Here is a 13,262-nt window from a genome sequence, read left to right as displayed (position 1 = left end):
GATATTTCAGTTGATTTGAAGGAGGAGTGTGGGTATTCCTAGAACCTAGGTGGTTGGGATCTTTTTTGCAAAGAAGAAAAGGTTAGGTTAACGTGAAGAGGGGTTCTGGGAATCCCTGGAATGAGCTAGAGTGTTGGGAGTGGGGTTTGTGTATGAAAAAGACGAGTTTAAGTCTGTGTGAAGAGGTGGTCTGGGTATCCCAGAGGGTATTAAAATTGTAGGTGAGGTCTTAGTACAAAGAAGGGGTGATTAAATTAACATGAAGAGGACTTAGGTACCCTTGGAAAGTTAAAGTGGTGGGAAGGTTATGGGTGTGAAGAAAAGACTGGGCTTTTGTGGAGGTGGGTCTTGGTATTCTGTAGTGAGGGTTAGAGTGTCTTGATGTGTAGAGGGGTTTAAGTCATTGTGAAGAGGGGGATATGGGGTGCCATGGGGAAGTAGTTAAGGTGAGGAAAACCTGGGTGTGTAGATGGACAAGGTCAATGAGAGAAAACTTGGCTGGGGAAAGGGATAGGTTGATATGTTGATATGAGGAATCTGGGCACCAGAGGGAGAGTTAGTAGGTACAGGAGAGAAACTTGTCCATGTGAGTGTGCCGGAAGTGTAATGTCAGGGCATTAGACCAGCTTGAGGGGTCTGGGTGTGAAAAGGGATCTGAGAGGAAGCAAGGCCTAGATGAGAAGATTTTTCTTGGGACCTTCAAAAAGGGAGGAGGGTATTGTGATTCCATAAAGAGATGAGTCCATGGAAAGAGGTCTGAGTGGAGAGGAGACAGGAGAGGAGACAAGTTCCTATGTGAGAGGTGGGGTTGTGTGGCCTTCTGTAGAGGCATGGGAGTAGAAGGGGATTGGAATGGTTATACGCTCTGATGGGTAGAGTTTGGTGTGAGTGAGATTTGGGGTTCATTGCTTGGGAAGGGACTGCTGGGAAGATGTGTTTTTGTTTTGTGGAGGAGTGGGAAAATGAAGCAAGAAGTTAGAGGCGGAAATAAATCTAAGGTTTTGGAGGAGGGAGTGGTAGAGGGAGAGATCTGTTCCTGGAACGGCTGAGGAAGCAATGGCTTAGCTGTGATTTGCCCCAACCTCTCTCCTTTTACCAGCCCAGGGCCTTGCTGCCGCCATGACAGAGGAGTCAGAGGAGACAGTCCTATACATTGAGCACCGCTACGTCTGCTCTGAGTGTAACCAGCTCTATGGATCCCTGGAGGAGGTGCTCATGCACCAGAACTCCCATGTGCCCCAGCAGCACTTTGAGCTGGTGGGTGTGGCTGACCCTGGAGTCACTGTGGCCACAGATGCAGCTTCCAGTACAGGACTCTATCAGACCCTAGTTCAGGAGAGCCAGTACCAGTGCCTGGAGTGTGGGCAACTCCTCATGTCACCCAGCCAGCTCCTGGAGCACCAGGAGCTGCACCTGAAGATGATGGCACCCCAGGAGGCAGTGCCATCTGAGCCACCTCCCAAGGCGCCTGCCCTGAGCTCCAGCACCATCCACTATGAGTGTGTGGATTGCAAGGCTCTCTTTGCCAGCCAGGAGCTCTGGCTGAGCCACCGGCAGACGCACCTCCGGGCCACACCCACTAAGTCTCCAGCCTCAGTTGTCCTTGGGTCCCCAGTTGTCTTAGTGCCTCCTGTGGGCCAGGCCCGTGTGGCTGTGGAGCACTCATACCGGAAGGCAGAAGAGGGTGGGGAGGGAGCAGCTGTCCCCTCTGCTGCTGCCGCCACCACTGAGGTGGTGACTGAGGTGGAACTACTTCTGTACAAATGCTCCGAATGCTCCCAGCTCTTCCAGCTGCCGGCTGACTTCCTGGAGCACCAGGCCACCCACTTCCCTGCTCCTGCCCCAGAGTCCGAGGAGCCTGCCTTACAGCAAGAGACTTTGGCTCCATCACCTGCAGAGGTGCCTGTGTCTCAGCCTGATCCCCTGCCAGCCTCTGACCACAGTTATGAGCTGCGCAACGGTGAAACCATTGGGCGTGATCGCCGGGGCCGTAGGACCCGGAGGAACAACAGTGGAGAGCCAAGTGGGACAGCCACACAAGAGCTCTTTTGCTCGGCCTGTGACCAGCTCTTTCTCTCACCTCACCAGCTGCAGCAGCACCTGAGGAGTCACCGGGAGGGTGTCTTTAAGTGCCCCTTGTGCAGTCGTGTCTTCCCTAGCCCTTCCAGTCTGGACCAGCACCTTGGAGACCACAGCAGTGAATCCCACTTCCTGTGTGTGGACTGTGGCCTGGCCTTTGGCACAGAGGCCCTCCTCCTTGCCCACCGGCGAGCCCACACCCCAAATCCATTACATTCATGCCCATGTGGAAAGACCTTTGTCAATCTTACCAAGTTCCTTTATCACCGGCGTACCCACGGGGCTGGGGGTATCCCTTTGCCCACGACACCAGTCCCACCAGAGGAGCCTGTCATTGGTTTCCCTGAGCCAGCCCCAGCAGAAACTGGAGAGCCAGAGGCCCCAGAGCCCCCTGTGTCTGAGGAGAGCTCAGCAGGGCCTGTGGCCCCAGGCACCTACCGCTGCCTCCTGTGTAGCCGTGAATTTGGCAAGGCGTTGCAGCTGACCCGGCACCAGCGTTTTGTGCACCGCCTGGAACGGCGCCATAAGTGCGGCATTTGTGGCAAGATGTTCAAGAAGAAGTCTCATGTGCGTAACCACCTACGCACCCACACGGGTGAACGGCCCTTCTCCTGCCCTGACTGCTCCAAGCCCTTCAACTCTCCTGCCAACCTGGCCCGCCACAGGCTTACTCACACAGGGGAGCGACCCTACCGTTGTGGGGACTGTGGCAAGGCCTTCACGCAAAGCTCCACGCTGAGGCAGCACCGCCTGGTGCATGCCCAGCATTTCCCCTACCGGTGCCAGGAATGTGGGGTGCGTTTTCACCGCCCCTACCGCCTGCTTATGCACCGCTACCACCACACGGGCGAGTACCCCTACAAGTGTCGTGAGTGTCCCCGCTCCTTCTTGCTGCGTCGGCTGCTGGAGGTGCACCAGCTGGTGGCCCATGCCGGGCGCCAGCCCTACCGCTGCTCATCCTGTGGGGCTGCCTTCCCCTCATCACTGCGACTCCGGGAGCACCGCTGTGCAGCTGCTGCTGCCCAGGCCCCACGGCGCTTTGAGTGTGGTACCTGTGGCAAGAAGGTGGGCTCTGCTGCTCGGCTGCAGGCACATGAGGCGGCTCATGCAGCTGCTGGGCCTGGAGAGGTCCTAGCTAAGGAGCCCCCAGCCCCTCGGGCCCCACGGGCCACTCGCACACCAGTCACCTCTCCAACGGCGCTTGGAGGCACTGCTTCTGCAGCCCCTGCAGCCCCTGCCCGACGCCGAGGTCTGGAGTGCAGCGAGTGTAAGAAGCTATTCAGCACAGAAACATCGCTGCAGGTACACCGGCGCATCCACACAGGTGAGCGGCCGTACCCCTGTCCAGACTGTGGCAAGGCCTTCCGCCAAAGTACCCATCTGAAGGACCACCGGCGCCTGCACACAGGTGAGCGGCCCTTTGCCTGCGAAGTGTGTGGCAAAGCCTTTGCCATTTCGATGCGACTGGCAGAACATCGCCGTATCCACACGGGTGAGCGGCCCTACTCCTGTCCTGACTGCGGCAAGAGCTACCGTTCCTTCTCCAACCTCTGGAAGCACCGCAAAACCCATCAGCAGCAGCATCAAGCAGCTGTGCGGCAGCAGCTGGCAGAGGCCGAGGCTGCCGTTGGCCTGGCTGTGATGGAGACTGCGGTGGAGGCGCTGCCCCTGGTGGAGGCCATTGAAATCTACCCCTTGGCTGAGGCCGAGGGCGTCCAGATCAGTGGCTGACTTGGACCCTTCTCCCTCTTCAGCATCACCCAGTCCTGTTGCTGAAGATCCTCCCCCAGCATCCCTTTAAATCTCTGTATATAGTGTGCCCCTTCCCCCTCCTCTCAACCACCATGTAGTAAGTTCTGTAACTGGATTTATTCTCTCTTCTCAGGGGGGTGATCTGGGGTCCTTGATATGCACAAAGGTACCCCTGTCCCCCACCTTCTACCTGTTAGCACTGGTGGCCCCAGGGTGAAGCAGTCAATAAATAAAGACTGAATTGGACATTGATGTGCTTTTACCAGGTCCTTTTGTGTGGGGTGGAATTCTGGAGCCATGAGGCTAGGTCCTGTGTTTTGACTTTTCACAGCTGTGTTCCCAGTGCCTAGGATCAGACCTGGCAAATAGTTGTTGTTGTTATTTGCCGTCCAGTCGGCCCTGACTCATAGTGACCCCTCCTTGGGATTCCGAGGCAGATGCCCTGACTCATAGGGACCCCTCCTTGGGTTTTCCGAGGCAGTATCACTACGGAAGTAGGATTGCCCAACCTTCCTTCCGAGGAGTGGCTGGTGTAGGCACTCATAAATTTTGGCTGACTTGAGAGACTTGAGTCTGGTGCTAGGTGGAGGCAGTATGGCTCCTTTGCCACTAGAGGTCTCCACTGCCCTGCAGAAAAGCTTGAACCTATTTCTGCTGGTGTCAGAAACATTTGTTGACCTAATCTCACCACCCCTGTTCCTGCATTTCCTGGTCTGATTTGGGCTATGCCTCCTAAGGCCATCTGGTTTTCTCACTGGATCCCTGAGAACAGAAGCATGGTAGGGAGTCATGATCTCTTGGAGCATTAGGGAGTGGTGGTTCCCTAGATCAGACCCAGCTGTGGAGTTAGAAAAAATTCTGGATAATGTGTGGATGGAGTAGGAAGCTTCATAAGTGGAGGTACCTTGAAGCCCACCTGGAGTTGGGCTTTGGCTCAGCTAACAGATTTTTGTTGTGAAAGAGGTGATGGCTGATGTTTGAACACCTAGGTTGTCTGAAGTGCTTTCATAACATTATTTTGTATGATCTTCACTCTGATCCTGTGAGGAGAAAATTTTGTAGGGAAAGAAATCTGAAGTCTAAATCAGTAAGATGACTTACCTAAGGTCATTACACCCAAGCAGGGCAAAATTTGGATGTAAACCTGGTTTCATCTGACTTAAGAAGCTCTCGCAGTACAGTGCCTAGGACATTGAACTACTCACCAGAAGGTTGGTGGTTCAAACCCCCCAGCTGCTCAGCAGAAGGAAGATGGGGCAGTCTACTTCTGTCAAGATTTACCACCTTGGAAACCCAATGGTGGTTTTTTGGTTTCAACTGATTTAGTCACCATTATGTCGCTTCACTTTGTTGCCTTCTAGACACTTGGGGTGGGGTGGGGAGGTAGATACATGGGAGAGAAAGGAGATGGTGGTTAGTTTATGACTGGTGGCAATGTGTATTTGCTCTGCTGGTCTTAAGACCCATAACCAAAACACCAGTTACCATTGAGTCACCACTGACTTACAGCTCCCCCATGTGTGTCAGAGTAGAGTTGTGTGCCCTAGAGTTTTCAGTGAAGACCCATACTCAGAGAAGAATAAGCGTGCCCCCTGCCCCAACACCCTCACATTACTCCAGATCCTTTTATTGGGAAGGATTCTTTGGAATCCCAGTAGATGGGAGCTAAAAGGGAAACTATTTGTATTTAAACCAGGGAAAAGGGAGACCTAAGGACCTTACTTATCCACTCTTTACTGCCATCAGCAGCTCTTTGGCCTTCTGTGGGCCCTAGAACTCAAAAGAAATAGTTTGAAAAAGCATTCATTTAGCTAGTAAGAAAATGAAATGGCTCAACAAAATAATCACTAACATCTATATTGTATTTAAACATCTCCAAATTGAAAGTCTAAATCCTTGTAAAAAGCCCTAATGAAGATGACCTGAACTTAAAACAGCACCTTATGTATCTTTGTGATCCAGTTTGACAGCTTTGGATTATCAGCTGCTGAAATGGTCCACATCTCTCATTCCTCCTCTTTATCCTTCTTTGTGTTAAGATCAGGCACTGCTTGGCCCCAGCTTCTTGTTGCCATATGGGTCTACAGGCCCAGAAATGATAGTTAACCTGCACTTCAAAGTGAATTCTTCTGGTTTTTAAGTACAGGCAGCTAATTTAACAACCTCATACCCTGCAGAATAGACTTGAGCCATTTTAGCCCTGCATGCAAAAAAAAAAAAAAAAAAAGGCTATCACTTCTAACTCATGGCAATCCCATTTACAAAGTAAAACTGCTCCATAGGGTTTTCTTGGCTGTAATCTTTATGGAAACACATCACCAGGACTTTCTTCCACAGCACCAATGGGTGGGTTCAAATGGTCAGCCTTTCAGTAGTCCGGCACAAACTTTTTGTACCATTTGGGGCCCCTTGCCCAGCATGTCGGACCCCTTTGATTCCCAGATAAAGATCATTCCTGAACTGTGCCCCCTCTTAAGAGCGAAAACATTCTGAAAGTTGTATCTAGTAAGTACTTAGAACAATTGGAGGATACATCTTTGCACAACTAGATAAGAAACAGGTTGAATCAGGCAAAGGGTCAGGAATGGAGACAGGAGAGTGCTGGTTGACCACAGGATCACTGACACAGAGAAGGAGGCTCTGGCAGAGGGGAGATTATCCTTCTTCTGTTAGGGTTTTTTTTTTTTTTTTTTGGAGCATCTAATGAATTTTTGCACTTCTACTCAGAAAGTGGGAGCTCTGGTAGTGTAGTGCCTAAGGCACTTGACTGCTAACCAGAAGGCTGGAGGTTCAAACCCACCAGCCACTCCTCGGAAGGAAGGTTGGGCAATCTACTTCCATAGCGATACTGCCTCGGAAACCCAAGGAGGGGTTGCTATGGGTCGGGTCCAATCCGTGGCACATAACAACAGCACCAACAACTCAGAAAGTTAATGTGCACAAACACACTTGAAAGTAAGTTCAGGAGATTCCTTATTTACCATCACCCTGCTGAAACTCCAGTGATCTCAGTTACAGCACCACCATCCTTAGAAAAGATAGCACCAGTTGACCAATGGTGGATGCTGGTGTTTGTGTCGCACAGGGAAAGGCTGTCAAGCTTTAATGTATGAGCATCACTCAGTAAAAGACACTCCCCCCAGAGATTTGTATTCAGCAAGCAGATCTGGGGCAAGACCCAGGAATCCGCATTTTGAACACATGCCAAGTAATTCTGAGAGAGATGGCTTGCAGACTTTTCTGAGAGGCTTGCATTATCTGTTTTTAGTTGGCTATGGAGTTGTGCAAGCAAAACTCATGGGAACAGAACACAGAACAGTGGTCTAACGCCCAGTGTGGGGCTGACAAGAAGGAGCACAAGTATGGCTACATGGCAGAGAATAGGAAGCAGTTGTACATGAACTGGGATGCTGGTGGGTGGATGGTTCAGGACAGTGCTCTCAGGTGGGCTGTCTGCATATCAGAGATAGCCTGGATGAGAACTTTTAGTCTGGTTTTAACTACATCAGCCTGGAGGCTGGGGGCTGGACCAAATGACCTTTCTTGGGTTACTGTTGTGAACCCCCATCCCAGCATCCCACTCTCCCCATCCCTACTGACTTGAGAGTTAAAGGTTGCTTTTTTTCCCCCTTCCTTTCAAGCTTGCCTAAAAGAGACAGTGCCAATATTTTTTGACTTAAGAAATTATCCAGTTCCTCTCCCACTCTATTCCTTTCTTTCCTTTTTCCCTCACACCCCTATCCTTCACTGTTGAATTGTCAGAATCTCAACACCTGTGTGCCAGGTATACATCACAGGTTGGAGGAGTGACAAGAAAATTCACCAACTTCTCAGTGCATTTTAGTGAGAAAATAGTGACCACTGTTTCTGACTTTTCACTGGTGAGGTCTTGGGGGTTAGCCCATGGCCTGGCATGTGAAACACATTCCTGCCCGATGAGTCAAGATGGGCACATTAATTTAAGTGAATGAGAGTGTCACTCTGAAAAGTGAATGGGGGTATACCTTGTACCACCGAAAACTTCAAAATCAATTCTGGTTTAAAAGGATCATCTTAGTCTTCCAGGGAGGCATCTGGGGATGGAGGTGGGAAAGTATTCACCAGTCTCCCTGCTTTCTCTAGTCATTCATTGACCACAGTGTGCTGTCGAGCTGTCCTAACCACTTTCTATATCTCATCATCTCATTGACTGCTTACAACCTTTTGAGGCAGGTATTCTTTCCTGTTTTACAGATGAGTGAACAGCTCAGTAATTTGTCCAAGGTCACTATCTACAAAATGGGAGAACTGAGATTTGAATTCAAGCTAGGGAATTAACCATGCTTTTTTTTTTTTGGCTATAGAAACCTAATTTGAAGAGAAGCAAAACCCTCCCCTCCCCAGCACATGCATCCCCTCCCCCATACCCTGATTTCCCTACCACCCTTCCCAGGACAGAGTCAGGAGACAAGAACAGCAGGCATCATTTCTCTGTACAGTTTTTAATTTTTTATTTTTTGATGTTTGTTGTTCAGATGAATGACACACTCAAGTTACAAAAATGGGGCCTTAAAAGAAGCACATTGTACAATGAACAAGCAGATTGGAGTTAAGAACACTGAAACGCTAACCCGCTACCACGAGAAGAGACAGGGAGGGGTACAGGGTAGGAAAGGAGGGGCTGCCAACACAGGGGTCAGACAGAACTGAAAGGGGGCGGGGCTAACTTGGTGAGGATGGAGGAAAGGCAGGTCTACTCCAAGGCCTACTCACTCTGGATGCCACTTCTTGATCTCCCTATCCACTACTTGCCACCCCCACCAGCCCACCCTCCTCTCATTCCATCCTGGTCATTCAGGTGAGTAGGTGAGAGACACCCACCCCAAAAAGGGCTGAGCCAATCAGATCTCTGCAAGGTGGGATGGTCACCTTGTCCTAGTGCAGCCCTGGATTTTGAAGGTGATGGTGGCAGCAGTGGGATAAGAGGCCAGAAAGGAGCTCACACAGATTTGACCAAAGACCAGGCCTCTGCTTTTCTCCCAAAGACTTCCTGCCCCTTCCTGACCCCACCATGATCCAAAGGCCCTCTCTACAAGTTGTTGAGAGAGACCCCCAGTCACCCTGCAATTATATAAATAAATAAATAGTGAGCCCCGGGGCTTGGGGGACAGGTTGGGGGAGGGGAAGCAAGGCTAGGGGAAAGGGAGGCAGAAGGGAGGGGTCACAGACATAGTAAATAGTTGTCTCCATTCCAGCAACACTTTTCTCTGGATTTTTCTCTCCTTTCCTGTTTGTTTAACAAGGAGCTAACATCTCAAGGACAAATACTTAAAAATATACATTTCTTTTTTTTTTTTTCCGCCTTTGTCATCATCGTCTTGCTTTGGAGACTGCTGAGGTCAAAAGTCAAACCGCACCGGGGAACTGCGGCTTGGAGTTTTTGTGTGTGTGTGTGTGTTTAATTTTTATTTTTGAATTTTTTTCACTTTATTTTTTTTCCAACATATAAAAAGGTAGCGGAGTTGTCTGTGGGCTTTTTTTTTTTTTTTTTTTTTTTTAATGGTTAAATCTTTGGTTTGTTTCTTTTTTCTCTTGGAGGCCTTTATCTCTCGCACTTGCCTTTCCCACTCAGAGACCAGTGGGGGCCCGCGTGTCTCAGTCTTGTTCAGTCTGTCTCATTCTCTCACTCAGTTTCCCCTACCCTGGGCTAGAGGAAGAGAGAGGCACCCTGGGATTTGGATGGGTGAGGAAATCTAGTCAGGCCAAGAGGTTACTCTCCACCTGGCTAGTCCCCATTCATCTTCCCAGGGTGCAGTGCTTGGAGACCCTCTCTTGGCGTTTCCCAGGAAGGAGATGTATGGAAATCACTGTCCTTCCCCCAGCCTTCCTGATCTTAGCTTCAACTCCTACAGGGGCTTGGGTTCCCCATGTCTACCCACCCCCACACACACCCCTCCCCCATCCCTTCCTCCCACTTCCAGTCCCCACCCCCAGAAGAGAACAGAGAGAGGTGGTCTAGTTACTGGCATTTTTTTTTTTTTTTTTTTTTTTTGGCACAATTATAGGCCTACCATTAGGGTAGACCCAGTAAGCGGTCCCTCCCTTAAGTAAGAGGTCAGGGTTGGGGAGAAGAGAAATTCAGGTTTCCCTTTCTCCAATCCACTCATCTCTCCTCTCTACCCCAGGCCCTTGGCCCCCCACCTCAGACATCTAGCCTATCTCAGAGCCTGGCTTGGGGTCTCCCTCCCCATCCCTCACAAGCAGATCCCCAGCCCCCCAACTCTCTCGCTCACACACACAGACACACGGACACAGGCTCTGTACAGACCACAAAATAAAAACGATGAGATAGTTTTGTTTCCCGGAGTCGAGACGGGGTGGGGGTGGGGGACCTGGAGTGGAAGGGGCAGAGGGGGGTGGGGGGCCTGAATTCCCCCATCACCTTCCCAACCCTGGCTCCCTCCAGCCCCCCAGCCCCTTGCCCTGGCTGGCCCCCAGCCAATGATATTTGGTTTCCTTTTTTAACATTAAAGTTCTATGAGGTATTTGGTGCCTTATCTCGAGTCCTCGGGGGAAGGGGGGCCCAGGGGGGAGACCTGGGGCTCACCTGCCCCTCCCTCCCTCCCACCCCCTTCCCAATATTTGGTTTCACAGCTGTAGTTAAAGCTTGGGATTTGGTTATTTTTTTTCCCCCTTCCCAGGAATTTTCTTTTTTTGTCTTTTCCCAGTGTGGGGGTTGAATGGGGAGGGTCTCCACCACCCCCGGCTGTACGGGGGTCCCTCCACCAATTATCAGGGCGTCTGCCCCATCCCTGCCCCCTGCCTCCTCCTCTGCTCTTCACCCCAATCCCTCCACACTGGGGTGGGGGAGAGGTCCCAGGTGGCAGGACTTGATGGGGAGGAAGCAGGATGAAGTGGGTGGGTGGTGGTTGAGTCCTGGATTTGATTTCCTTTTTTTTTTTTGTTTTTTCCTTTTTGGTCTAGAATCATAGTTTTTGTTTGAGTCATCTCCACCATGCCTTCCATGCTGCCTGTCTTCTTGGAGGGGTTTTTGGTTGTACTTCCTTTCATTCCACTCTGCTTAGATGTCCTTCGTATTTGGTCAGGAGCCCTTGGCCTCCTCTCCACCCTGGGGCGGGGGCCCAGGCTCTCTTGCCAGTCCCTTCTCTCTTCAGGAAATAAAAATGGACAAACTCAGAGGTAGGGTAAGGGCAGGGAGTTGGTTCAGCAGAGATGCTTACATTCCAGCGAGGATGGGTTACCGATGGAGCCAGACCCCACCGGTGCCAGGGGTGTGAGACAAGGCGCCCGAGGCCCCTGCCACGGCTGGCTCTCTGCTGTCTCCTGGTCCAGCTCAACAGTTTCATTCCGCAGGTGGGAGAAGGGAGACAAGGAAACGAGAGAGAACGCTGAGGCCTCAGGGCCCAGGGTGGCATCCATCTGCCTCTCCTCTGAGGTCTGGCAGAAAGCATGGGCACCACCGGGGCGCTGCCGTGTCTGGGCTCTCCCCCCCCGCACCTGCCCACTGAGGGCAGGTGCCACGTGGCGGCTGCCGGGCTCCACTCTGATTACAATGGCTCGCGTCCTTCACAGCAACACTTTGGTTTGAGGAGAGACACAGAAAGAAAGAGATTGAGAGAAGGCAGAGAAGAGGATGAAGAGGCAGAGAGAGGAAGGGAGAGAGAGAGACAGAGAGGGGCAGACAGAAAAGAACAGAAAAAGATCGAAGGAGGAATCAAACCCACCCGAAAGTTAGTTTTCCTTCGTCCATCCTTTTTGCTTCCTTATTCCGTTTTTTCCTGTTTTTTTTTTTTTCCTTTAAAGCTTTTTTCAGTTGATTGGGGGGGCGGGGAGTTTGGGGCTGTTCACCCCTGTCCCTGACACCCTCTCTCAGCCCCGCCCACCCGCTTCCAACACCCAGGCTGAGGGACAGGCCGTGCCCCAGCCGCCCCCCTCCGGCTTCCCCGAAGACGACGTCCATGAGGTATTTGTGAAGAGAAAGAAGCGTCCATCCTTCCATCCGCCTGGGGACCAAGGGCCTGGACCACTGGTGCAGGGCTTGGCTCCACCTCACGGCTCCTTCGTTTTCCTGAAGGGTCCTTGTCTTCTTTCCCTTAAATATATATATATATATCTATAAATTCTTTTTTTTTTCTAGTTTTAATTTATTGTTTGTTTGCTTTTTTTTGTTTGTTTGTTTTTTTTGTATTTTTTTGTTTTGTTTTTGGTTCAAAACTTTGTTGTCCTCCACAATAGCAGAAGGGCAAGGTGGCTCCCAGTGACCGCTGTCCTCTCTGTCCATCGTCGAAATGTGTCCAGGGCCGGGCAAACACAGGGTCTGGCCGAGACTCCAGGGAGGTCTCGTGGGAGTGGTGGCCACCACGGTGCCCTCTCGGATGGGGACCACGGGTCATGGCACTGTCCCCGCCACACGGACCCTGATGGGGAAGCCATCTCAAAGAAGCTTGCCACTGGGGTGCGTGCCTGTGTGCATGTGGGGGGGTAAGGAAGAGGCATCTGCCAGTATCAGGGGGACACGGGGTGGGAAGAGCGAGGTGAGTTCTCTTTTTGGTTTCTGGTTAATGTCAAAGAACATGATCCCACGGATAGGCACTGGAATATGAATTTTTTTTTTTTTCAGGGAAACTGACAGACGAGGATGGAAAAAAAAAGACAACTCGAATGCCCTCACCTGTCCCCTTTTGCCTGAAATGTCACCTTCCCACAGGCTGGGGAGGGGAGTCCATTCAGAGCAGAAGAGGGTGACAGGTGAGGGAGGGACATGTGAGAGCTAGAACTTGGGAAATCGGCCTAGCCCACCCTTCAAAGGGAAAAGGGGAGGTGCAGGGTGGGGTGGTGAAAAGTCATCCCCGGGCTTTCCCCTAAACTCTCCCCTGGGTCGGGGGGGAGGCAAGAGGTTCAAGCAAGACCCCCTGCCCAGGCAGGGAGAGCTGGGGGCCAGGGGAGAGGGGGACACAAGGTAGGGACACATTCTGTTGAGCGCAACGCTAAAAATTCTGTACATCCTTTGGATGAAGCTATTGAATATTTGGTGTAAGGTTGTTCTGGCCTTTTCTCTTTCACCTTCCGGAAAAGAACATTTGGGGGTGGCTCTGAGCCCCACCCCATCTGCCCCAGGCTGGGCCCTGTCTTCGCTGGCCCAAGGCTGGGGCTGGGCCCAGGAAACGGGCACATTCTCTTTCTTCTTCTCCGGCCCCCCCACTCGGGAGGCAAGGTTGGGGGTGAGGCCCACCTCCAGGGGCTTGGTGTGAGGTCCACCCTGCCAGAGGCTTCCCTGCCCCCGGCTGGGTTAGTATTTGGCGTCATAGCGGTGAGGGGTGAGCACACTGAGGTCTGTCTCGCGACTGGTTTTTGGTTTGTTCGCTTTTGTGAGGGTTATTTTGTTGGTTTTCACCTCTGGTTCCTTTGGGGCAGCTGGTTTCGGTTGTGTT

The 13,262-nt window shown here is 51.5% G+C and overlaps 1 protein-coding gene across 1 annotated transcript; it reads left to right on the top strand.

Annotated features, from left to right (window-relative positions):
* The first annotated feature begins 1,119 nt into the window (after positions 1-1,119).
* Positions 1,120-3,810, top strand: ZNF574 (zinc finger protein 574). Its single transcript, XM_007942945.2, has one exon. It carries the CDS (start codon positions 1,120-1,122, stop codon positions 3,808-3,810), a length of 2,691 nt encoding a protein of 896 aa, XP_007941136.1.
* Positions 3,811-13,262: the final 9,452 nt, after the last annotated feature.

Source organism: Orycteropus afer, unplaced genomic scaffold, assembly GCF_000298275.1.
Source record: "Orycteropus afer afer isolate SDZICR_OR568_19922 unplaced genomic scaffold, OryAfe1.0 scaffold00099, whole genome shotgun sequence".
NCBI classification, from domain to species: Eukaryota; Metazoa; Chordata; class Mammalia; order Tubulidentata; family Orycteropodidae; genus Orycteropus; species Orycteropus afer.
This window is presented reverse-complemented; position numbering and strand designations above follow the sequence as displayed.

What these genes read in the sequence shown, in the direction of transcription:
- ZNF574 (XM_007942945.2), top strand. Translation starts at nt 1,120, where the DNA reads ATGACAGAGGAGTCAGAGGAGACAGTCCTATACATTGAGCACCGCTAC.